This window comes from Elgaria multicarinata, chromosome 11, assembly GCF_023053635.1.
Source record: "Elgaria multicarinata webbii isolate HBS135686 ecotype San Diego chromosome 11, rElgMul1.1.pri, whole genome shotgun sequence".
Taxonomy (NCBI): Eukaryota; Metazoa; Chordata; class Lepidosauria; order Squamata; family Anguidae; genus Elgaria; species Elgaria multicarinata.
In genome coordinates, this window is record NC_086181.1 from 998,117 (window position 1) to 1,024,251 (window position 26,135).

A 26,135-nucleotide genomic window follows, 5' to 3' on the forward strand; every position below is an offset into this window, starting at 1 on the left:
TCATATACTTGAGATTCTATCTTAACAAAAATATGTAGCAGAACAGCAGTCCTATGAATGTCTAGCAAGCCTCTCAATTACAGATCTCCTTTTAGAACATTTAATGCCCACCTCCCACCCCCAGAAAAAGCATGGAAAATGCACTTGAGTTGGGGTGGGGGGAGGACAAGAACATATGTTTAAAATGCCAGACGGAAAAGAAGCAGAATGAAATCACCATTGCTAAGTTGAATGTTCACCTTGCCTATTTTGGAAGTATTTTTAATCTGCCTAAACCAACTGAAACTCTATTCATATCAGTATGAATGGAGCAAGAATCAAATAAGGGATTATAAAAAAAAAAAACAGGCCCAGATAGCAACTTGTATGTGCAGAAAACTATTGCTAATGCTTTGGGGAGTGGTGGAAAAGGGTTCAAACTGCAGCCCTGATAACATAGCAATTAAGTGGAATTCTAAGGTAGTTTGCAACCAGAAAATTTGCAACTAAATTTGCAGCTAGAACAGAATATGCCAACTATAGGGATTTAGTCAAACCTGAGGACATCTGACAGATTCCATGCTCCTTGCTATACCAAGGGGTAAAGTCTGTGCACATTTACCTAGAACTACCCCAACCAAACAGGGTGCCTATTGTCCAGTTATCAGAATATGCATTGTGAAGGACAATAGGATTCATGGGATACTAGGAGGTGGTGGTGGCATGTTACAGGGCAATGCTCTGTGCGTTAACTAAGAAGTCAGTCCACTATGTTCAATGGGATTTACTCCCATGTAAACAGTGCATAGGATTGCAGCCACAGTCATGCAGCAGATAACAATTTCCATAGAGTATATTGCTTTGTTTATGCCTTCCTTTGTATCCATGAATACTAGGGAAAAAACTAACATAGAGAAGCTGGGATTCTCAGGTACTTCACTGCTTTGCTGGATGCCAATGGTCTATTGATTGTGACAAACACTACAGGTATGCTGTTAACTAGTGGCCCCGATTGCAATGAAACTGTTTTATAAATGCACTTTGCATTTTATAAAGCAGGTTGAAAGCTTCACATACACACCCCCTGCCTTCATTTCTTGTCCCTAGATCCATCACAACCAGATCCTTGAATGCGTTCCTTACTATTGGTTGTTCGAAAGTGAGTTACTTCACTGTAATTAGACCAACATTTATGATCTGCTTATCCTAGAAAAAAGGCAAGAAACAAAATTCATGGCTACCAAAAGAAGAAGAAAAGAAAAGGTATTTTTGGCACATGGACCATGAGGGCATCTATTTACTTCAATCATTATGGAAAACAAGACACTGTCCCTTACTCCTAGCACTGTATTACAATAAAGCCAACATGTAATATGGTAAAGTACAGCTGTTTTGTTCTTTCAGGTGACCAAGGCATTCACCTGGCTCATATGAAACAACCATGGCCTTTGATGTTATGATGTAGTACATTTGGGCATTTTTCTTGCAGGGATCCTTCATGATCACACTGGGATTATGTGGCCACATTGAATGGGCACCACAAACGTGAGCAGTACACGCCACATTGTCCTCTAAAGCTGAGCATCAGATGAGCAACGTGGCTGAAGAATGACGTTAAATCTGACTATGTGGCTTCATATGTACTACTTAGTACCAAGTCAGCAAAATTGAGTATCGCATGAACCAGAGAGCGATCATAGCCAATCCAGTAGGCAGGAGGTTCACAGTTAAGTTGGAAGTCTATGAAGAAAGTCAGTCCGACACAGTTCAAGTCCTCTGGCCACTCACGTCAGATACTGCACCACGAGGAACATGAGCACGCATGTCACAAGCATGCCTCCAATCATAAAGTACTTATCCTGGAAGGCACGTTTCTCAATGAGGCGCATGACTGTATTGGATAAGCCCAACATGTTGGCAACATCCATGATTTTCTTGTGAGTGCCCTGAAGGTGACAGAGAAATGGCAATGTTAGTGAAAGAGCAGTCGCCAGAGCCTTCCAGCTCCCAAGATGCCTGAAAGGCTTTGGTACCTTCCGGTCTAAAATACGCCCTATAGAGAAGTGGCCTTCAACCTTTCCCAAGCCCTGATGTGTGGGACCTGCTTTACCTTACAAAACAGGTACAGAATGTTTTGGTTGGGGCCAGGTGCCCCCATCCAGCCCTCCACAGGCCGTCCAATGTCAGAGGGAGCAATGGAGACTAGGCAAGTCAGCTCTACACCATCTTCACCCGTCTCACCTCCTTTCCCCACGAAGGAGAAGCAACAGGAGCACAGGGGACTCAGCCCCTTTGTGCTTCCAGCTCCTTCCCCCATTGCAAGAAGGTTTGGCGTGCGATGAAAGGAATGCTGCCCCACCTCCACCGCCCCTCATCCCTGCTGCTATCTCAGATTAGAATTAGTGCCAGGGATGATGGGGATTGGGACTCGCCTGCGCCGGCTGATTTCCCCAGCATGCGTAACGTCCCATCGCCACTGCCCCCCCTCCCCCCTGGGTCCTCTCTCCTATCAGAGGTAACAGGGTGGGTTGTTTGCCAGCAGAGGAATCCCCACTGATTTCCAGTCTCAGATCAGAGATAGCAGCAAGAAGAATCCCTGCAAGAGGATTCCTCTGGGGGCTGGGAACCCCAGGAGGCTGCATGGTCTAGATTGGGGTGCTGCGTGAGCTGTATAAGGCCTATGTCCTGGAGGTTCTGCACCCATTATATACCCATCTTTCTCCTTTTTTCTACTCCCCCTCTCCCCCTCCACACCAAACTTCTTCCTTTAGCAGTTGATTAGAGTTCCCATCTCATTTGTAAATATGTTACTGCTGCTCAAGACTTCTAAAACATACATTTCAAACAAAGAAAAAGAAAAATGGTGGCATCTTCCATTTAATTTTTCATTTTCTTCTTGGTGTTTCGACTCTTGTTTTTGGAACTGCACCAAATTGCTCACCTTGATAAGAGAATGTATTATATTTCATAGTTCTGAACATGTTGTTTAAACAATGGGGCTCCAGTGCTTTTGCAACCCACCTTTGTTCAGACGGCAACAGAGTTGTGTTGAAGACCAGTGGTACACGGACCAGCCTTTCACTAATTACAAAGAAATGACCTCTTTTTTTGATGGCTTTGATGGTGAAATTCTGTGTATTACACTTTTAAAATTTTGCTGTGTGCTTTTTAGTTAAGATCTTCACATCACTGAGGTCCTCCCTTAGAAAATCAGGACCAAGGAACCTTTATACTTCCTTTTCCCAGGAGGTCGACCCAGCAGTCCTTTCACATGCTGTATGATGGAAGAATGGCAGTGACTTTTGCCACCAGAGCAGTAGCAAAGCTGCATGTGAGGAAGGTGAGGTAGCCAGCTGGAGAAGTCTAAGAGGTTTGATATTTGCAAGCTGACTATTGAGTTACAGATACAGAAGGCATGAGAATTCTTGTACCAGAATTATAAAGGGGGTATGTGTGAGTCTTCCACTTCCATCTACAGATATTCTGCCAATAGGCCTCTATCTAGCTGAGCCATCTTTATTTATCATGTAATAAATACATGTAATAAATAAATAAATAAATCATGACTACAATGGGATGGTAAAAGGCTACAGTTCATTTCCACAATATTACCCACGGGACACAAAATGTGAAGAGAACCCCAAGGGGGTCACATTCTGCAGTGTCCTTAAGTGACAGAAGTAGCTGACATTGGTTACTTTGACCTGAGAAGAAAATTGTGTTCAAGTGGGGCCAAGATAACACAGGGAAGCAATTCCTCTAGCTTTGCACATATAGGGATTGCCCTATTCTCAAGGCCCACAGCCAGCCAGCTTCCAACTGATAGCTTCACCATAGGAAAATGGCTGGAACTGGAACAAAAACAGGCACTGAGTTCAGAAATGGCATTTTATGTTAGCAGCTATCAAGAGCTCTTGAGATTTTAACCTCTGCAGGGTGGTGGGGTGAGGTGGTTGAGAAAGGAAAGAAAAGGGTACATGGTGTAGGAATAGGACATTGGCAGTGGGGAGCGCAGGGACAAGGCAGATATGGTGCGGAGCTGGGAAGGCGGCCCCCAAAGGTAGAGGAGCTGAAGTGATGGGGATGCAAGGATGCAGGATGACTGCAGAAAGGAGATTAAAGGCAGCAATAATGAAAGAAGGAGGGATCTATGGGACGGGATGGGAAGTGGAAATCGCAGGCTGAAGGAGGGAGCGAGTTGGAGGATCGATAGGCCAAAGAGAAAGGCAAACTGGCGGAAACTTCATACTAACAAATCTCACTCTCCCTAGGAACCACTGGCATGGAGGATCGTCTTTCAGGACAGGCTTGGGGCAGGATAGGCAACCTTCAGATTCTCTTTTAGCTCTACTAGGTTATCACAGGAAGCTAGCTTATACATGCACTGTTTATACATGGACAGACAGTATTGTCTACCCTGAGTGGCAGTGGCTCTCCTGAGTCCCAAGCAGAAGGCTTCCTGACCCTTTCACTGATGATGCCAAAACTGAACGTGGGACCTTCTGCATGGCAAGGATTTGCTCTACCCCTGAGCTACCACTGCTGAAATTACAACAGTCAAAAGGGCTTCCTTTCCAGAAGCAAATTTGCAAAACTCAGTTCAAATTTCAGATATGCTCATCACAACTACAAAAAACTTGAAGAGATGAATTATTAAGTTCACAAACTCTGAAATTCAGGGTTCCCTAAAGATCTGGAAACGTCAAAACCTTAGCTTAGCCATCTAAAAAAAGGACTGACAGAATTAGATAATGCGCAACTCAAGAACAGGATGGTGGGGGAGAGAAACAGGAAGAGATCTTTCACTGGAATTTGACCATTCTGAATTTTGAAAATGCATCAGATTACAAAAATATTTGGTGCCTAGTCACCACACATTAAAAAAACAAAAACCTGAAGGCCCTATCCTATGCCCACCTTCAGTGTCACTCTCTGATCCCTCAGGCCCTGTAGGATGCTGGTTCCGCTGCCAAGAAGATCATCCATGCCACGGTGCGCATTTTGAAGGGATTCATTAAATTGCAATGTTTCGTCAATCGGAATGGTGGTGTCAGAATCCTGCAAAGGGGGAGGGGGAAGGAAAGGGAAGCATCTTGGTTACCTTTCCTTGACACTCTGAACCTAAAAGGACACGGGTGTCAACATAAGTCATATGAAACCAACATTATTCTACAACAGTGAAGTTCAAAGTTCCTGCCCTAACAGAATCTTTTCAACATCAATTTGCCTGCCAGAGAACTACCTACACATTCTAAAAATGACTTGTTTGTACAGTGGGCCAGCAAGCCTGTCCCTTTGTGTGCCTGGAGACTATGCCTCATAACAGTCTGCTACACCTTTGAATTACAGAAGAAGGTTGGCAATGTCAGAGAAGTTGTGTATTTTTTGGCAAGTTTGACCATCGTTACTGATGTTCTCAGTGCTGAACCCCTGGGTTTTACAAACCCCAGTTAGAGAACCATGGTTGTAAATATTTGAAAAGGGTGGGAGTGAGGAAAGAGAGTTAATTTTAGCACAAATCCCCTGGCTTTAGCCAAAATTTATGGTAGCCAAAATTTTATAGAACCATTCAAATAGATCCAGATCAGCCCTTGTTTGCATTCGTTCTGCAAACCCTGCAAGTTTGGTTTATCTTAAGATTAGATTTGCCTTAGAATTTTTCATGTTTATTTGGAATCTGCTAGTTATTTTGCTTAGAACTTTGCTGTAAACGTCTGTGAAATCTTTAAAAAAATAGTGAGATAAAGGTCTTCATGAAACCACATTTATTGATAAGATATTGATATTGATTGTCAGAGTCATGGAAAATTAATGAAAAGGGAGGAACAGCTGGGTCAGTCGTTTGGGACACCATGAAGGCTGTAGTAAGAGGAATCTGTATTAGAGAAATGTGCAACATAAAAAGACAACAGCATGCAGAGCAGGAGAAGCTAGAGATAGAAATTAGAAGTTTGGAGGAAGAATATTGGCAGGGTAAAAATAAATATAAATTAATAGAAATACAAGCTAAGAAGAAACAATTAGAAAATTTAAATTTAGAGGAAGTTCAAAAAAATTTAATGTATATGAAAAGGGAGTATTTTGAAAATAGCAATAAGAATTCTGGATTGCTTGCCAGACTCACACAAAAGGAAAAAGCGAGAAATGGGATAGGAGCATTGAAGGATAATCAAGGGAATTATTGTCATACAATGAAGGATAAAATAAAAAATTTTCAGAAATTTTATCAGGAATTATATAAGGGTAAAGAAATTCAAAAAAAGAAGTTGGAGGATTATATAGGAAGGTATATAAAGAAGGGAATAAAAATGGTACATAAAGAGCAAATGGAGAAGGTAATAACTCAAAGAGAAGTTGAAGATGTAATTGATAATTTGAAAGTGGGTAAATCACCGGGAGCAGATGGCTTAGGACCAGAATATTATAAAGTTTTTAAGGAGTTTTTAGTTCCGAAATTATTGAAACTTTACAATGCTATATTACAAGGAGAGAAGATACCAGAATCATGGGAACACTCATTGATAATATTAATTCCAAAACCAGACAGAGATTTGACTATCCTCGATTCATATAGACCTATTTCATTAATAAATCAAGATGCTAAAATTTTTTCATCTATTTTGGCTAAACGGTTAAATAAATTTATATCAGAATATATAGGAGAAGATCAATATGGATTTGTGGCGGGGAGGCAGATGCATAATTTAGTGGGAAGAGTTTTAAATGTAATACACGCGATAAAAAAATCAAAGATCAAGGCAGGAATTTTGGCATTGGATTTTTTAAGGCTTTTGATTGTGTGAGCTGGCAGGCATTAAAGATTATTTTAGATAAAATGGGATTTGGAAATAAATTTAAAACTATAATAGAACAGTTATATTCCCAAAATACAGCTGTAGTGGTGGTAAACGATGGACTCACTGAAAAGATACGACTAGCCAGAGGTACAAGACAAGGATGTCCGCTCTCGCCGGTCCTGTTTGTAATGGTTATGAAAGTATTGGCGAACGCAATAAGAGATGATGGAGAGATAGAAGGAATTGGAGATGTAAGGAAAATAAAATTGAATATGTTTGCGGATGACACCCTATTGACTATTAAGAATCCAATAAGAAATTCCAACAAGGAGAAAAGATAGAAGACAAAAGAGGAGACCAATGTGGCTCCACAAAAAGCTTATTGACGAACTGAAAACAAAAAGGGATACATATAGGAAGTGGAAGGAAGGCCAGGCTACGAAAGAAGAGTACAGACAAGTGGCGCAGAAGTGCCGAAATGGTGTCAGGAAGGCTAAAGCTGTGAATGAGCTGAGATTAGCGAGGGATGCTAAAAGCAATAAAAAGGCTTTCTTCAGATACGTGAGTAGTAAAAGACAGAGGAAAGAAATGGTGGTTCAACTGCTTAATGAGGATGGCAAATTGATAACAGACAACAAAGAAAAGGCTGAAGTGCTCAATTCCTACTTTGCCTCGGTCTTCTCCCAAAAGCGGGTCTATGAAAAAAGTGAAGCAGAAGTTGAGGGGGCAGGATTGCAGTTTGAGATTGATAAACAAATGGTCAAAGAACACCTAATTTCCTTGAATGAGTTCAAATCTCCAGGGCCCAATGAACTGCATCCAAGAGTGATGATGGAGCTAGACCTTTGTCTATTATCTTTGCAAAATCATGGAAGACGGGTGAGGTGCCGGACGACTGGAGGAGGGCTAACGTTGTCCCTATCTTCAAAGAGGGCAAAAAGGAGGAACCTGGGAACTACAGACCAGTCAGTCTGACATCCATCCCTGGGAAAATTCTGGAGCAGATTATAAAGAAGTCAATCTGTAAACACCTTGAAATCAATGCAGTGATTACTAGAAGCCAACATGGATTTGTCATGAACAAATCCTGTCAGACTAATTTGATCTCATTTTTTGATAGGATAACCTCCCTGGTGGACTGTGGGAATGCTGTGGATGTCATATATCTTGACTTCAGCAAAGCTTTTGACAAAGTACCACATGACATTCTGATTAACAAACTAGCTAAAAGTGGGCTAGATGGAACAACTATTAGGTGGATCCACAGTTGGCTACAGAATCGGACTCAAAGAGTACTTATCAATGGAACCTTCTCAAACTGGGGAGAGGCAACGAGTGGGGTGCCGCAGGGCTCAGTCCTGGGCCCAGTGCTCTTCAACATTTTTAGTAATGATTTGGACGAGGAGGTGCAGGGAACGCTTATTAAATTTGCAGATGACACAAAATTGGGTGGGATAGCTAATACCCTGGAAGACAGAAACAAACTTCAAAGTGATCTTGATAGGCTGGAGTGCTGGGCTGAAAACAACAGAATGAAATTTAATAGGGATAAATGCCAAGTTCTACATTTAGGGAATAGAAACCAAATGCACAGTTACAAGATGGGGGACACTTGGCTCAGCAATACTACAAACGAGAAAGATCTTGGAATTGTTGTAGATCACAAGCTGAATATGAGCCAACAGTGCGATATGGCTGCAAGAAAGGCAAATGCTATTTTGGGCTGCATTAATAGAAGTATAGCTTCCAAATCATGTGAGGTACTGGTTCCTCTCTATTCAGCCCTGGTTAGGCCTCATCTAGAGTATTGCTTCCAGTTCTGGGCTCCACAATTCAAGAAGGACGCAGACAAGCTGGAGTGTGTTCAGAAGAGGGCAACCAGGATGATCAGAGGTCTAGAAACAAAGCCCTATGAAGAGAGACTGAAAGAACTGGGCCTGTTTAGCCTGGAGAAGAGAAGATTGAGGGGAGACATGATAGCACTCTTCAAATACTTAAAAGGTTGTCACACAGAGGAGGGCCAGGATCTCTTCTCGATCCTCCCAGAGTGCAGGACACGGAATAACGGGCTCAAGTTAAAGGAAACCAGATTCCGGCTGGACATCAGGAAAAACTTCCTGACTGTTAGAGCAGTGCGACGGTGGAATCAGCTACCTAGGGAGGTTGTGGGCTCTCCCACACTAGAGGCCTTCAAGAGGCAGCTGGACAACCATCTGTCAGGGATGCTTTAGGGTGGATTCCTGCATTGAGCAGGGGGTTGGACTCGATGGCCTTGTAGGCCCCTTCCAACTCTGCTATTCTAGGATTCTATGAAAAATAGATAGAATTAAACAACAATTGAGAGAATTTGAAGAAGCTACAGGATTAAGAATAAATTGGTCCAAATCAGAGATGATTTTGTTTAATCATACTAAGAAGGAAGAAAAGGAATGGGAACGTAAGGAAATAGAAATGAGAGTTAAGGAACAGATTAGATATTTGGGAATTAAAATTACAAAAAATTTAGATAATTTAGGAAAGGAGAATTTAACGAGGTTAAAAAAAGAGGTATTAGAAAAATTGGAAAAATATAAAAGATTAAATCTATCTTGGTTTGGAAGAATAGCATTAATAAAAATGAAGATTTTAGCTAAGATTAATTTTGTGTTTAGGATGTTACCAATAAAAATTTCAGAAGTTGAGATAAAAAGTTGGCAAAATATTATTAACAAATATTGTAACGGAGATAAGAAAGCGAGGGTAAATAAGAATAAATGGTATTTAAGCCAAAAAAAGGGAGGATTGGGTCTCCCAAATATAAAATTATACTATGCAGCAAACAGGTTAAGACATATTGTAGAAGCAATTATAGGAGTAGGAGATTTAGATTGGATGGAGGATAAAACTACATGTAATGTAGAGATGAGTTTGGAAAATGTTTTTTTTTAAGGACGAAGGGAGAAAGTGGGTTGAGAGTATAGATAATCCACTCCTGAGGTCTCAATGGGAAATTTGGAGTAAATTTAAAGGGAAGCTGCTTCCGAGCAACTCTCCCTTGTCACCGGTAATAATGTTAAAGAATTTCCCAGAGGAACTGAAGGGTAGATTAAGTAAAATATTAAAAGAGAAAAACAAAATGAAATTAAAGGATTGGTTAAGAGATATAAAAACAAGAGAAGATATGGAAGAGCTGTTAAAGGAGAAAAAATTATCTTGGTTAGAGTACAGGCAATTAGAACAATGGAATAAAAAGTGGATTAAAGAAAATAGAGTTTGTAGAGAAATGACGAAGTTTGAGGAGTTAATAGTAAATAAGGAAAAAGGTAAAGGAGGAAGTATAGTCTTAAAAGGGTTAATGAGCGAAATATATAAAATATTGTTAGAAAAAGGGCTAATGGATAGCTCAGAGAAAATGGTATGGGAGACAGATTTGAAGGTACAAATAGGGCGACAGAGCTAGGAGGGACTATGGAAACAAAGAGTGTTGAGAAGTATGTCAGTGAGAATAAAAGAGAATTACTTTAAAATTTTGTGGAGGTGGTACCTAACCCCGATTAGATTGAATATGATAAATAATCAGCATTCAGCAAATTGTTGGAGAGGTTGTGGGGAAAAAGGAACGTATTTACATATGTGGTGGGAATGCAAATATGTACAAAGATTATGGAAGATGGTGTTTTTTGAAATTGAAGAAATAGTGGGAATAAAAATAGAACAGACACCAAAAATTGCATTACTGTCACTATTTGAAGATTTAAAATGTGGAAAAGAAATTAAAGAATTGATATCGAGTTTGCTGACTACAGCACGATTGATGGTAGCTAGGAACTGGAAGATTCAGGGGGAATATTCTATTGAAGAATGGTATAAAGAAGTTTGGGATATAGCTATTAATGATAAATTGACTTGTAATATAAGGTGGAGGAAAGGTATAACTAAAATAAATGAGTTTGAAGGAATTTGGAAACAGTTCCTAATATTTGTGTTTTCTAAGGGAAGTGGGAAACCGCCAGCGGAAGAAAGCATGAGATTTTGGAAGCAGGAATAGATCCCGAGGTGGGGGGTGCACCTATATACCAACTGTCTCTGCAGAGGCCACCAGAGAGGGAGGAAGCAGCAGCCAGGCACCTCTCCACCGTGCCTGGGTCCACCTCCAGCTGAGAGCCCCCTCCCTCCTGCTACCAACTGTAACTGCAGAGGCCACCAGAGAGGGAGGAAGCAGCAGCCAGGCACCTCTCCACCGTGCCTGGGTCCACCTCCAGCTGAGAGACCCCTTCCTCCTGCTACTAACTGTAACTGCTGAACTTTCCAACTAAGATTGTAATGCCTGAGTTTGCTTTCCTTTCCCCCCTCCTCCTCCTCCTCCCTCCCAATCCCCTTTCCTTTTGTGTCATGTCTTTTAGATTGTAAGCCTGTGGGCAGGGACTGTCAAGAAATACTTTTGTAAGCCGCCGTGAGAGCCTTTTTTGGCTGAATGGCGGCATAAAAATACTTAAATAAATAAATAAATAATATGTTAAGAATGCTTATATTGTATTTTAGGATAGGTTATAGATAATATTTACTCATATATATGTACTCAACATTTACTCAAAATGTATGTAGTATGTTGTGTTGTTTCTTTTTTGTAAGATGTTTACTTTCTGTTTTAAAAACAAAAATTAAAAAAACAAAAAACAAATCCCCTGGCTTTAGGTTAAGACATACGTTAGTGGTGAACGTCCGGGCCAGAAGCTCCTCACGCTGTCTCTCTTGCTGCTCCCGGGCATAGCGTCGATGCTGAAAGTTCCTCAGTGCTGTCTGCAGGTGCTGGATATCATATTTCAACTGATCAACTCGGCTAATAACAAAAGTCACATAAAGGTGCTAAGTTCCAAATCTGCAATGCAGGAATGAATTATCATAATAGAAAAATGCAGTACCACAAATAGCCAAATCCAGTGCTTCACTGGACATGGAAATGTGCGCTGAACTTGAGCCAGTCTGCTCCTAAGCACCGTTACAAGATGGGGGATACTTGGCTCAGCAATACTACAAACGAGAAAGATCTTGGAATTGTTGTAGACAACAAGCTGAATATGAGCCAACAGTGCGATATGGCTGCAAGAAAGGCAAATGCTATTTTGGGCTGCATTAATAGAAGTATAGCTTCCAAATCGTGTGAGGTACTGGTTCCTCTCCATTCGGCCGTGGTTAGGCCTTATCTAGAGTATCACGTCCAGTTCTGGGCACCACACTTCAAGAAGGACGCAGACAAGCTGGAGCGTGTTCAGAGGAGGGCAACCAGGATGATTGGGGATCTGGAAACAAAGCCCTATGAAGAGAGACTGAAAGAACTGGGCATGTTTAGCCTGGAGAAGAGAAGATTGAGGGGAGACATGATAGCACTCTTCAAATACGTAAAAGGTTGTCACACAGAGGAGGGCCAGGATCTCTTCTCGATCCTCCCAGAGTGCAGGACACAGAATAACGGACTCAAGTTAAAGGAAGCCAGATTCCAGCTGGACATCAGGAAAAACTTCCTGACTGTTAGAGCAGTACGACAATGGAATCAGTTGCCTAGGGAGGTTGTGGGCTCTCCCACACTAGAGGCCTTCAAGAGGCAGCTGGACAAGCATCTATCGGGGATGCTTTAGGGTGGATTCCTGCATTGAGCAGGGGGTTGGACTCAATGGCCTTGTAGGCCCCTTTCAACTCTGCTATTCTATGATTCTATGTAGGTAACTGCTTTCTACTGAGTTCAACCACCTAGCCCCAACTGTATACTAAAACTAACTGCAGCTCTCTAAGGTAAGGGTCTTTCCCAGACCTTTAACCCAAGACCCTTTTTGTCCAGAGGTTTAACCTGGGACCTTTAGCCACTCCCCGAGACACAATGGGCTGCCAACCAAACCAAAAACAACAACACCTCAATTCCGTGATGATTTTGCTCCCCCAACAAGCTCCCTCAAGATTCCCATTTGTGCCCACACATCCTATGACATCTGGTCCAGAGGACTGGCTTAGTAAGAACAACGAAGCTGACTGCAATTTAAGACAGGATCTTCCTTATGGTAGCCAAAATTTTATAGAACCATTCAAATAGATCCAGATCAGCCCTTGTTTGCATTCGTTCTGCAAACCCTGCAAGTTTGGTTTATCTTAGGATTAGATTTGCCTTAGAATTTTTCATGTTTATTTGGAATCTGCTAGTTATTTTGCTTAGAACTTTACTGTAAACGTCTGTGAAATCTTAAAAATAATAGCGAGATAAAGGTCTTCATGAAACCACATTTATTGATAAGAAAATGTATAAATGCAGGTTGCTTACCTGTAACTGTAGTTCTTCGAGTGGTCATCTATGCATTCACACATATGGGCTTTGCGCCTGCGCAGAGACCAGACCGGAACCTTCTCTAGCTGAGTGGAACGTTTTTGGCGGGAACCCCTCCACCACGCTACCGCGCATGTCCATGGGGTTCCCGCCCTTACCTCAGTTTACAGGAGTCCGACATTGTGCCCCCATAAACATGAGTGTAAACAAAATAAAGTACATTCCACAATAAAACAGTGTCATTTTAGAAGTCTCACACCACCAAGAGGGGATGGTGGGTGGGTTGTGTGAATGCATAGATGACCACTCGAAGAACTACAGTTACAGGTAAGCAACCTGCATTTCTTCTTCGTGGTCTCTATGCATCACACATATGGGCGAGTAGCAAGCTGACATACCTTTGGAGGTGGGTTGGTGCATCATCTGAAGATCTCCGAGAGCACTGTCCTCCCAAACGAGCAGTCCTGCCTCGCACGGGTGTCCAAACTGTAGTGCTTGACAAACGTGGATGGAGTGGACCACGTTGCGGCTCTACAGACTTCAGTCAGTGGAACACCTCTGGTGAAGGCCACCGAAGTTGAAACAGCTCTGGTGGAATGAGCTGTCACAGGTTTCACTAACTCTAATTTAGAAATAGAGTAGGCCAATTCAATTGTCTCCACTATCCAACGTGACAGTCGTTGGCAGGAGACAGGGAGTCCCTTAGAAGGCTCCCCATAACAAATAAACAATTGCTTTGTTTTTCTAAAAGTCTCTGTCCTATCTTTGTAAAAAGCAAGAGCCCTTCTTACATCGAGAGTATGCAAGGAAGACTCAAGAGGTAGTTGGATTAGGAAAGAAAGCAGGCAAAGTAATATGCTGGGACAGATGAAAAGTTGACACTACCTTAGGTAGGAAGGCTGGGTCTGTGCGTAGCACAACCTTATCCTTATGAAAGATAGTGTAAGGCGCATCTATCCTGAGAGCTCTGAGCTCGCTTGCACGTCTTGCCGATGTGACGGCTACTAAGAAGACAGTCTTTAAAGTAAGCAGCCTAAGGTCTGTCGACGCCATGGGCTCAAAGGGCTTGCGTGTCAGTACTTGCAGCACAACTGACAGGCTCCATGGAGGCACTATACTTTTCACAGTCGGTATCGTGTTCTTCAGACCCTTTAAAAATTTCTTGGTTGTTGGATGGGTAAAAGGTGTAAAACCATCTATGCCCCGGTGAAAAGATGTAATCGCAGCGAGGTGAACCCTGATGGATGCGAGTTTGAGCCCCTGCTGGAAGAGTGTCAATAAATAATTGAGGATCAAGGATAAGTGGCAAGACTCTGGCGTATGGTCCTTTTCTGATGCAAAGTTCTGAAATCTTCGCCACTTTGCCGCATAAGCTTTCCTTGTGGAAGGCTTTAGTGCTGCCAATATAATGTGGTCCACAGTCAAAACTCTGGCTCCAGCAGAGGAGTGGTTGCTATCCTCCATGCAGTCATCTTGAGGGTCGATAAATCTGCGTGTCGAACCCTGCCCTGGTGTCGAGACAGTAGCTTCGGTATCGATGGGAGCCTGATGTAATCCCCTCTCAATAACCGAAGGGCGTGAGAGAACCACGTCTGTCGAGGCCACCACGGTGTGATGAGGATGCAATTGGAGTTGTCCATCTGGATCTTGGCTAACACCTTCGTCAAAAGTGGAAAAGGTGGAAAGATGTATAGGAGATTCCCTCTCCAAGTCCTGGTGAAAGTGTCTCCTAACGAGTGCTTTCCTCTTCCTGCCCTGCTGCAAAAGTTGGTACAGACTGCGTTGTCTTCGGTAGCGAAAACATCGACAGCAGGGCGGCCCCAGTACCGAAAAAGATCGTCTCGGACATCGGCGTCGAGCTCCCACTCGTGGTCGACATGGAAGGACCTGCTTAGGGAGTCCGCAATGATGTTGTCTTTTCCTGCTACATGGATCGCAGTCAGGTAAGTCCTTCTCTTTATGCACCAGTTCCATATCCTGAGTGCAGAACGGTTCAGAGGGTGTGACCTTGTCCCACCCTGCCTGTTGATATATGCCACTACGGTGGTATTGTCCGTCGCGATCAAGACATTTTGGCCCTCGATCATCTGTGCAAACACTTTTACTGCATTTTCTACTGCCAAAAGTTCGAGATGATTGATATGATGTTCTCTCTTTGATCGAGGCCAACGACCCTGAGCGGTAAGGGAGTTGCAATGAGCTCCCCATCCTTCTAGGGATGCATCCGTTGTGATAGTTACCGAGAGCGCCTGCTGTTGGAATGGAACGCCCTCCAGAAGCGTCGACATCGAGAACCACCATTTCAGAGATGCCCTCACCTGCTTCGGTATCGAAAGGTAAGTTCGTCGAGCATCGTGCCGGAGATCGAAAGTTCTCAAAAACCAGGCCTGCAATATCCTCATTCTGAGTCTTGCAAACCTGATGACTGCCGTAGTAGCTGCCATCAGACCTAATAGTCTCTGAACTGTCCATGCCAAAACTTTTTGGCGGTTCTCGGTATCGACGGCTAACTGCTGTAGGGTATTCGCCCTGGATGACGGTAAGTATGCTGTTCCGTCTCGAGAGGATAGGTTTACCCCTATGAAGTCCAATCTCTGTCTTGGAATCAAAATGGACTTTTCCTGGTTGACCCACAGACCCAACGAGTCCAACAGGTTGAGGGTAGTTAGAATATCTGACTGGAGCGTCTCGCTGTTGTCCGCTACCAGAAGCCAGTCGTCCAGGTATGGATAAACGTATATGCCTTTCTGCCTTAGGTGGGCACATACCACCGCCATGACCTTGGTGAAGACCCTCGGTGCGGTGGCCAATCCGAACGGAAGAACGGTGAACTGGTACTGGGATGCACCGATCGAAAACCGAAGGTAAGCTTGATGCGACTTCCTGATGGAAATATGGAAGTACGCATCCTTCAGATCCACCACTGCGAACCAAACCCCTTTTTGTAGGAGCTGCAGAATAGAAGTAACCGTTGTCATACGGAACTTCCTCGGGGTGATGAACTTGTTCAGTTGTCTTAAGTCCATGATCGGTCGAAGACCTCCATCTTTCTTCGGGACCGTGAAGTAACGGGAGAAAAATCCCTGGTTGAGTTCCTCTGCAGGTACGGGAGAGATGGCTCCCTTCGACAGTAAGGTCTGTACCTCGAGAAGCAGAGGGGGGATGGAGCCGTTACTTTCACGCCGGAAAAAGGAGGAAGGGCATCGAGCTCGATGGCATAGCCCGAATTGATGATAGTGAGCACCCAGGAGTCTGTTGTTATTGACTCCCATTGATGGTAATGGGGTGTTAGGAGGTTTGCAAAAGGGAGTGGATCTGGGGCCGAAGAGTCAAACACGCTGCTTCTTGCTGAAGTCAGGTTGACGCTTGTCTTGCTGATATCTGCCCTAGTAAGGCCGCTTCCTTTGGAGCTGTTGTTGTTGTTGCCTCTGTTGGCCTTGGTATTGAGGCCGCTGCTGGTATTGTTGTTGCGGAGGTGGCCTTGTCCATCTTTTGGGTCTGTACTGTACAGGAGGAGCAGAAAAACCCATCTTCTTCGCAGTTGACCGAGCCTTATAGATGTTATCTAAGGTCTCGTCGGTCTTGCTGTTAAACAAGCCTTCGCCATCGAAGGGCATGTTTTCGATCCTGGATTTAGTCTCGGTAGCGAGGTTGGCAGACCTCAGCCATGCGTGTCTCCTCAAAGATATGGCCCCCATCATGCTCTTTGAGTGACAATCGACTTGATGTCTTGCAGTCGATAGTTGTTGCCTTGCAATCGCCGATACTTCCGACTGAAAAACTCTTGCCAAGTCTCTTTTATCCTCTGGGAGGTAGTCACATAGTGACCCCACTTTCTCCCAGAGGAAGAGCTGGTATCGTGCCATCGTCGCTTCGTAAGTTGAGGCTTTGATACCCAGAGATGCCGCAGAGTAAATCTTCCTGCCTGCCAAATCTAACTTCCTACCCTCCTTGTCCACGGGAGCGGAATGGGCTCTTTGTGACTGACCCTGGGCTGATTCAACCATGATGGAATTTGGTTTTGGGTGCTTAATTAAAAATCCAGCATCCTGTTCTTGAATTCGATAAAGCGATTCTAATCTCTTCGAAGTTGGTTGTGTCACAGACGGTGTCTCCCATGCGAGCTGTGCTGTTTGTTTGAGCGCCGGAGGAAAAGGGATTGCAATTGACAGACTAGTCTTTGTTTGAAAGACATCGTAGATGGGATCGACCACCGGTTCGTCTGCTTGCTCCAGGTCTAAGCTGAGTGCACGGGCCATCCTTAACATATGGTCCGAAAACCTCACCATATCATCCGATGGCGATGAGGGGTCCTCTCCATGTACGTCATCATTGGGTGACGGTACCGATGCTGCCACAGAGTGTACTGAGTCCGAATCAGATGGGTAGTTACCCTCTGGGGACGATACGGTAACCAGTTGCATCTGATGTTGCACTGGTTGAATCAGGTCCCGCTCTGTCGGTACCGTGCCAGTTGCAGCGGCTGGTGTTGAAGGGTGGCTTTGGCGTCGAGATGGAGACTGGTATGTTGATGGAGGTCGTAGCAGCAATTGGCAGACTCTAGAAGTAGGAGGTGGTTGAGCAAAACATTCCTCCTGTGGATATTGATAGGCCTGATCGGTATGATAGTATCTTTGGGTTCGGTATCGATCCCAATCATAGAAGGTCTGCCTGTCTTGGGGCTCAGAATATTGGGAGACCCTGTCCCAATCACGCCTTGGTGTTCGTCTGGGCGAAACCTGCAAAGGGATTATATCCTGAGACGCTTGAGGTCTTACAGGCTCCCGTGCCGAGGCTGCTGATGCCGAGTCTCGTAACTCACCCTCCGATAAACTGGGAGGGTGTGTCGGTACCGTCTTCCTCGGTATCGACTGGGGTCTCGGCGTCGAGACATGCCTCGATACCGAAACGGCGGCAGGAGGAGTTGTTTGCCTTCGAGGGGGCTCAGATGGTCTGGGAGAGCCATGAGAGGATTTTTCCGTAGACTTTTTCTTCGTTTTCTTTTTCTTTTCCATTTCAATGGAAGATTTTGGTGTTCTGGCCTTTTTAGAAATTTTCTTGGCTGCAGAACTTGCCAAAGACTGGCCAGGCGTCATTGGTATCTGTGCCCTATCAATTGCTCTGGCTTGCACACTCTCTGTGCTTCGGTCAGAAACGGTCTTATCTGATGCCATTTTATCCATCGGTGGTTCTGTAGCCCTGAGGGCTTTCTCCCAGAGAATAGAACGAAGACGATCTGCCCTGTTCTTTCTGGTCTGTTTTGTAAAGGACATGCAATGGTGGCACGCCTCTACAATATGGCCTTCTCCTAAACAAAGGACACAAAGGGAGTGTCCGTCCGTTGGGGGCAGTTTGGCCCCGCACTTAACGCACTTGCGGAACGGAGCCTTTACTGCCATACGATAGTTGCGACCGTAGTCGCTGAGAGGAAAAACTATCTACAAAGAAGATATAATTTTTTTATCTATATATATATATATATAGATAAAGAGAGAATAAAGGGAAGGCAAAAAAGAAAGCTGAAGAAAGGTAAGCAAGAATTTTTTTTTTTTTTTTTACAGTTTTAAACAGAGAAACGCTAGAGGTAAAGTTTTTCGGTCTAGGCACAATGTCGGACTCCTGTAAACTGAGGTAAGGGCGGGAACCCCATGGACATGCGCGGTAGTGTGGGGGAGGGGTTCCCACCAAAAACGTTCCACTCAGCTAGAGAAGGTTCCGGTCTGGTCTCTGCGCAGGCGCAAAGCCCATATGTGTGATGCATAGAGACCACGAAGAAAAACCCTGCACCTTTATATGGAAGGCAGATACCAATATCATCATTTTAACAATAAATGGCCCTTGATAACAGGTCAGAATACCACACAAAGGAATGTTCTAGATAACAAGAAGCAACATCGGAGGGCAAAAGAAGAGGATAACTCACAGTTTGGCATTTTGTCGCTTGCTGGGTGGTTCCTTGTTACAAAAGATTTCCAACCGTTCTAAGTTGCTGTAGATTCTGTCTATTCGTGCCTGAATTTCGTTTTCTACCACTGGAAGAGGGGAAAAAAGAACCAGGGCAAGTAGTATCAGGGTGAGAGGGTCACTCACTCTATTAACCTGCACAGTACTTTCTTCCCAGCCCAATGCCTGGTTTTGCCAAAAAGCTCTGCCTACACTGGGCCACATTTGGATCATTATAATCCTTATGAGCATCCTGCACTCACATGCAACCGCTTGGCTGCTGTTTTCCTCCTCCCTTTAGGCAAGTGAGCAAAAGAAGCTAGGAAGCAGTAATCAACCACAGCAGGAGGGAGGGACTGAGTGGGGTGCTGCAGGGCTTAGCCCTAGGCCCTGTACTCTTTCAACATTTGTATCAATGACTTGGAAGAAAAGGTGGGAGGAATGCTTAACAGATTTGCAAATGGCACAAAACTGGGTGGGATAGCTAATACCCAGTTAAAAGACAAAACTAAATTCAACATTATCTCAATAGGTCAGAAAACTGAGAACAACAGAATGAAATTTAACAGAGACAAGTGCAAAGTTCTTCATTTAGGAAACAGAAATCAAATGCACAAGTATTAGAAGGGCAATATTACAAGTGAGAAAGATCTTTGAGTTACAGTCAATCACAAGCTGAGTAAAAGTCAGCAGTGTGATGTGATTGCAAAAAGGAAAGGAAAAGAAAGGAACCTCTCGTGCAAGCACTGAGTCATTACTGACTCTTGGAGGGACGCCAGCTTTCGCTGACATTTTCTTGGCAGGCCTTATAGCGGGGTGGTTTGCCGTTGCTTTCCCCAGCCGTTATTACCTTTCCCCCAGCTAACTGGGTACTCATTTTACCGACCTCGGGAGGATGGAAGGCTGAGTCGACCCGAGCCGGCTGCCTGAAACCAGCTTCCGCTGGGATCGAACTCAGGCCGTGGGGAGAGTTTCAGCTGCAGAAACTGCTGCTTTACCGCTCTGCGCCACACGAGGCTTTTTGACTGCAAAAAAGGCAAATGCAATTTTAGGTTGCATCAATAGAAGTATAGTTTCAAAATCACGGGAAGTCATCATTCTACTCTACTCTGCACTAGTCAGACCTCACTTCGAGTATTGTGTCCTGTTCTGGACACCACACTTTATGAAGGATTCAGATAAGTTAAAATGAGATCAGAGAAGGGCAAAAAAGATGATCAAGAGATTAGAAATGAAGGGTCTGTCTATATGTTGTCTTTGCTCTGGGGTGGCTCTGAATCCGTGCTGTGTCAGTTATATGACTCAGCTGCCAATTCAGAGCCAACCCGGAGCAAAGAGCCAAAGATGCGGAGCAGAAAAGTTGGGAAGAGGATGTCCTCGCATCCCTGCCCTAAAACCTCCCCTGAAAGTGTGCAAGCAGGGCATCTGATTTCCACCCACCCACCCAAACCCCCAGGTTGGAGTGATGTTAGGACTACGGCCGACTCTTTTTTCCCTTTGTTGTTTTTGCTCTTCCTTCTGTTTGACTGTGTTTCAGCTCAAGGTGACTCTTGTTTGTTTCTGATGTTGATGCTTGAAACTGGGGAAGGGCAGACCCGATGAGCCAAATGGCCCATGCTGCCTCCCTCTGTCTAGATAACTTGCCACCATCCCGCACAAGTGAAACTGCGAGGTTTGGAGGCAGAGCGGCACCAACTCAGAGCCGTGAAGACAGCCCCGAAGTCCTACAAGGAAAGGTGGAAAGAACTGGGTATGTTCAGCCTTCAGAAGTGGAGACTGAGGGGGATGTATGATAGCAGTTTTCAAGTACCTAAAGGGTTGTCACACAGAAGAAGGTCACAACATGTAGGACACAAGATAATGAGTTTAACTTACAGGAAGGCAGATTTCAGTTGAACATGAGGAAAAAACCTCCTAATGGTTGGAGCAATCAGACAATATAACCAACTGCCTAGGGAGGTGGTGGACTCTCCATCACTGAAAGTATTTAAACAAAAAACTGGACAACTATCTGTCATGAATGCTTTAAATTTGATTCCTGCACTGAGTTGGACTTGATGGCCTAAATGGCCCCTTCCATTTCAATGATTGCCATTACATTATTATTATTATTATTATTATTATTATTATTATTATTATTATTTATTTATATAGCACCATCAATGTACATGGTGCTGTACAGAGTAAAACAGTAAATAGCAAACAGTACATGCAAACTGTGGTTAGTAGCTTCCAAACTAGATGGAATCCAATTTTTGACCATGGTGCCATGTCTGTCTTGTTCAGAAGGGAAAGCAAAAGCAAAAGGAGAAGGTTCCACAAAACAAAGTGAAAATAAATAAATACAAAAAGCACTAGGAACACTAAAAGGGTTCAGAAAAATAGTCCTAAAACACTTTAGAAAAACATTTCTTTACAGTTTTTTTCAGCAAAACACTTCTTTGCAATTCGTACAGTTATTCCAATTAGTCTTAATAGGTTCCAGTGAACTCAGGATTGGCCTCAATCATCTTGTGTTGGAGAAAAGGAGTGTGTAAGAAAAGTCATCCCTTATGTACTGCTTTTCTCCAGCACATGATGTTTCTGCAGGGAAACAGATTCCACCCCATCAAAATTGTGGGGTAGAGGACAAAGTTAAATCTATCCCTCCTCCCAAAGATCTGAATTGGGGTGGGAGGGAGTGTGTGTGTATGTATGAGGGTGGGGAAGTGGGGGCAAGTATGTGTGGATGCATGCAAGCAAGTGCAGCCCAGCCAGTCTCACATGCTACACGTTTCCAACCCTGCCTTAGACCAAGCCAGCAGTTAAGTTACCCTCTGGCATCAATTACTCACAGTGAATTGATTGCTTATCTGAAGTCTCTAGACGGCCCATGTATGATTGGACCTCATGAACTTGCCTGTTGAAAAAAGAAAGGCAGTAAAAGGGAGAGTTCTAGTCAGTCTGTGGCTATTTCAGGAGAAAAAAAGTAAACAAGTGACATATAAATTGCTGAAGCAGAGCCAATCCAAACATGGAAACAAAGCCCCGAGTACAAGTCCCTCAGTGTGGTGCCCACAGTTGCCACTAGGCCTGCAAGACCAGGCTGAGGTGTCTGCCAAGCTATTCCCCCCACCCCACCCACCCCAATGCAAGTGAATGAAGCAATTCCTCCATTCACTTGTACAGGGAGAAAAAAAATTCTCCTTGCTGAGAAGGTTGCATGGGAATGGGTAAAGGGGTGGCTGGGAGAGAAGGCCCAGTGCTCTTCAACATTTTTATGAATGATTTGGACGAGGAGGTGCAGGGAACGCTGATCAAATTTGCAGATGACACAAAATTGGGTGGGATAGCTAATACCCTGGAAGACAGAAACAAACTTCAAAGTGATCTTGATAGGGTTGAAAGTGATCTTGATAGGTGCTGGGCTGAAAAGAACAGAATGAAATTTAATAGGGATAAATGCCAAGTTCTACATTTAGGGAATAGAAACCAAATGCACAGTTACAAGATGGGGGGCACTTGGCTCAGCAATACTACAAACGAGAAAGATCTTGGAATTGTTGTAGATGGCAAGCTGAATATGAGCCAACAGTGCAATATGGCTGCAAGAAAGGCAAATGCTGTTTTGTGCTGCATTAATAGAAGTATAGCTTCCAAATCGCGTGAGGTACTGGTTCCTCTTTATTCGGCCCTGGTTAGGCCTCATCTAGAGTATTGCGTCCAGTTCTGGGCTCCACAATTCAAGAAGGACGCAGACAAGCTGGAGCGTGTTCAGAGGAGGGCAACCAGGATGATCAGGGGTCTGGAAACAAAGCCCTATGAGGAGGGGGTTGGACTCGATGGCCTTGTAGGCCCCTTCCAACTCTACTATTCTATGATTCTATGAGAGACTGAAAGAACTGGGCATGTTTAGCCTGACATGATTTTAGCCTGACATGAATTTTCACCCCTGGAAATTTTAAACAATTTAAGAAAAAATTATGCTTTTGAGTTGTCATGCCATAAAATATTTAATATTACTATAAAATTAACTCCCAAGTAAAATTTCATTTTTTAAAAAATATAACACTGAATATGCACTAGGTATCTTTTATAGATTTTTTTTCTACTCTGATATTTCAATTCAACTGTCTTTGGCTATTGGAAAAACTTTTGAAGTATTTCTTCAATACGTAAAATTAGCATGACACACTTTTACAATGTTATTTATCAAATCAATCAGACATGCTAAATCAAATCTCAATCAATTTATAGAGTCGGCAAATTTTCCATTCAATAGCTCAGTTCAGACATGTTTCTCAATGGTAGTTTTAGAACTCCACGATGCAGTTTTTACACCACCGTTGGGAAATGTGTTGTGGGATGCACTCCAAACAGAATATCCACGCTGTGCAGAAGGGAGTTCCTCTACAACCATTGTGGTGTGTGGTGGGCTCTGTGGAATGTTGCGTTGTGTTGAGTGGACTTTTCCCACTGGCTAGAGTTTGCTGGTAAGAGCGGTGATAGGAGTGATTGCTGCTCTAGGAGAGCCACTGGGATTGTTTTTTTGCAGCAATAGCTGATGGGATCCCATCAGGAGGACCAGGGGAGAAGAGAGGTTGGAGGAACTTCCAATCAAATGGTGCAATGGATTTTACTCAATTCTATGGTAGCCCAGTCACACAACGGTGAAGTTAGAACATGTTGTGTGGGGAGTACACCCTAAAAACTCAACTGTTGAGTGGAATATTCACACTGTGTTGACTAACGTGTTGTCTAAACTGAGCTAATGTTTCCAATAGGGATGTGCTCCGCTTCTAATCGGACCGGAGAAGCAGTAGCGGAGCGGGGGGCTTCGCCTGCCCTTAAGGCGGAGGCGAAGAGGATTGGGGGGCCGGCGGAGCGTGGCGAAGAGGATCGAGGTGAAGGCGGATCCTTCGCCTCGATCCGGAGCTCCGCCGGAAAGGTAAGTGGGGTTTACTGGGCCCTGCCGCTGTCGCCCATGCGGCGACGGCAGCAGGGCCCGGTAACGCCCCCCGCCCTCCTCTCCCTTACCTGCCTCCGTCCGCGGTCCGTCAGCGTCTCCAATTGAGCCCGTGGTTCCAGCAGGAAGTCTGGGCCGCACTTGCGGCCCAGACTTCCTGGTGGAACCACGGGCTCAATTGAAGACGGTGACGGACCGCGGACGGAGGCAGATAAGGCCCCCCTCCCCCTTGGTCCCTTACCGGGCTCTGCCGCCGTCGCCGCATGGGGGGGGGGGGGACCGGAGCTCCGATCCGGATCTATGGGGGGGGGACCGGAGCTCCGATCCGGATCCGGAGCTCCGAGCGGAGCGGAGTGGGCACAGGTGGAGTGGGGGCGGGGTGGAGAGGGCCGATCCGAAAATGGCGGATGTTAAAGTGAAGTGGAGTGGGGGGTCCGTGCACACCCCTAGTTTCCAATCATTGGCTAAGTGGGCATCTCCATTTTTAATGAACATACTTGTACCTGTGCTATTCTAATTTTTGTATGGTGGATAAACCTATTTTGGAAACAGACAAAGGATGACAGGCCAGAGACACAGAAAAGGCAACAGGAGCGGGAGATGCGGCAGGGAAAGCACATTCCGCCCCTTATCACCTCCTAGAAATGGATGTCTGGCAGAGAAATCACTTGCGCGTGCGATGAGAGTGACGGAAGGCAAAGGGCAATAAAGAGCAGTGCTGAAATGTAGAAAACCTGCGACAATTTGAAAGAAACCGCACAGGCCTGCTATAGTTTGAAGAACAAATGTTATATTAATGCCACAACACGAATATTGCCAGATGAAGCCTTTTGCTGTAAAGGCACTTATCTGCAGTGCTGCCCCACAGTCTGTTGTCACTGACTTCACCATGTGATGAAAAAAGCATGATGATTGCTTTGCCATATCACTGTATCTTAAATTACCATACCCTTATTTAATCAACTTTTAGGAAAGTTTTCAAAGAAATGGTAACTCCTCAAACCTACGCTATCAAAGAACTGACTAGCTCACGAGTGGACCTCAAAAATACACAAGAATTAGCAACGGTGCTTTCATCAGACTATCAAGGGGCATGGTTTTAACCTTTTAAGGTTAAATAGCGAGAACCTGGCATCCAAGTTCAGTGCTAGTCATTGTACACGTACAGGCTTGAACATGTAATGGCCGAGAGTCAGTCAAGAATCAGAAGTAAGAGAGCAAAGAAAAGCCAGTATTTAAAAGGAACTGAGTTTAACACTCAGACTCTCAGAAGTCCATAAACATTCATGCTGAATAAGAGTTTTGCAGAAGCTTGCACGCTATTTTGTGATTTTTGGTTGGTCCTAATGAGAAATCTTGTTTCACCAGCTCTCTTTGGTTCTTATTCGTTGATCTAAAATTTTGAGTGTTTAATTGGTGTATTGTGTCAAAATATAAGCTATCACCCAAAGGGCACCGTCGAACATCGCGGCAAAAAAACCTTCTTTGTCGCTGCAGCGCAATGGCTACTAACTGACCTAAGAATCAGAGAGGAGCCCCGGAGCCACCCGCCGCTGCTGCTCGTGCACGGGCTCCGAGGCTCAGCGGCATCAGGCTGGCTGGCGGCGGCCACGAAGGCCGGGCTTCCTGCGCTCGTGCGAGCGGCGGCACGTGTCGACGGCCGAGGAGTTGCTGCTGGTCAGCGTCTCCCAGCACAGCTGCCGTCGCTGGACGGAGGGCCCGCCAGCAGCGCCAGGCCCGCGCCACAGCCGCCCTCGGCGGAGCAGCCGGGCCTGGAGCGTCCGCGCCGGCTGACGCGGGCAGCGTCCGTGAAGGCCGGGGCCCAGCATGCACGTGCCGGCAGCCTCCGCGGTGCCCCAAGGCTGCTGCTCCTTGTGGTTTCCGCTACAACAGGCTCACAGACGCGAAGCATAAACGCCGGGCATTCACAACACGATGGCTGCTGTCCCCGGTCGCCATGGCTACCACATGCAGCCCCCTTCCTCTGGGCCCCGCCCCGCCCCGCGCTACCCTCCCCGCGCGCACCCCGGCTTTGCCATTATGTAGACGCCAGCCTCGCCCCGCTAAATCCCCGGGGTCACGATCCCCAGACACGCACTTGTAGGTCTGGTGGTACAGCCCTTCCATGGCAGCCGCGGAGCAGCGCGGCTCCCACACGTCGCCCAGGCCCGGCGCTTCC

The 26,135-nt window shown here is 44.8% G+C and overlaps 1 protein-coding gene across 2 annotated transcripts; it reads right to left on the reverse strand.

The window, feature by feature from the left end:
* GOSR2 (golgi SNAP receptor complex member 2) lies at positions 1-26,135 on the reverse strand. 2 transcript variants are annotated; one of them, XM_063137803.1, is made up of 6 exons: positions 26,055-26,135; positions 21,846-21,910; positions 18,992-19,100; positions 11,463-11,595; positions 4,897-5,037; positions 1-1,925 (listed from the first exon to the last, which is right to left on the reverse strand). In XM_063137803.1, exons 1-6 carry the CDS (start codon positions 26,081-26,083, stop codon positions 1,764-1,766), a joined length of 639 nt encoding a protein of 212 aa, XP_062993873.1. In that variant the 5' UTR covers positions 26,084-26,135; the 3' UTR covers positions 1-1,763. The 2 variants fall into 2 exon arrangements, with proteins under 2 accessions (XP_062993873.1, XP_062993874.1); XM_063137804.1 differs by lacking the exon at positions 4,897-5,037.

Coding starts and splice junctions, on each gene's coding strand:
- GOSR2 (XM_063137803.1), bottom strand. CDS start 26,083: ATGGAAGGGCTGTACCACCAGACCTACAA. Junction 5,038..11,462: donor CCCGGACGTTCACCACTAAC/GTATGTCTTAAC, acceptor CCCCCTTTGCAG/GATTCTGACACCACCATTCC. Junction 1,926..4,896: donor ATCAGAGAGTGACACTGAAG/GTGGGCATAGGA, acceptor TGTCACCTTCAG/GGCACTCACAAGAAAATCAT.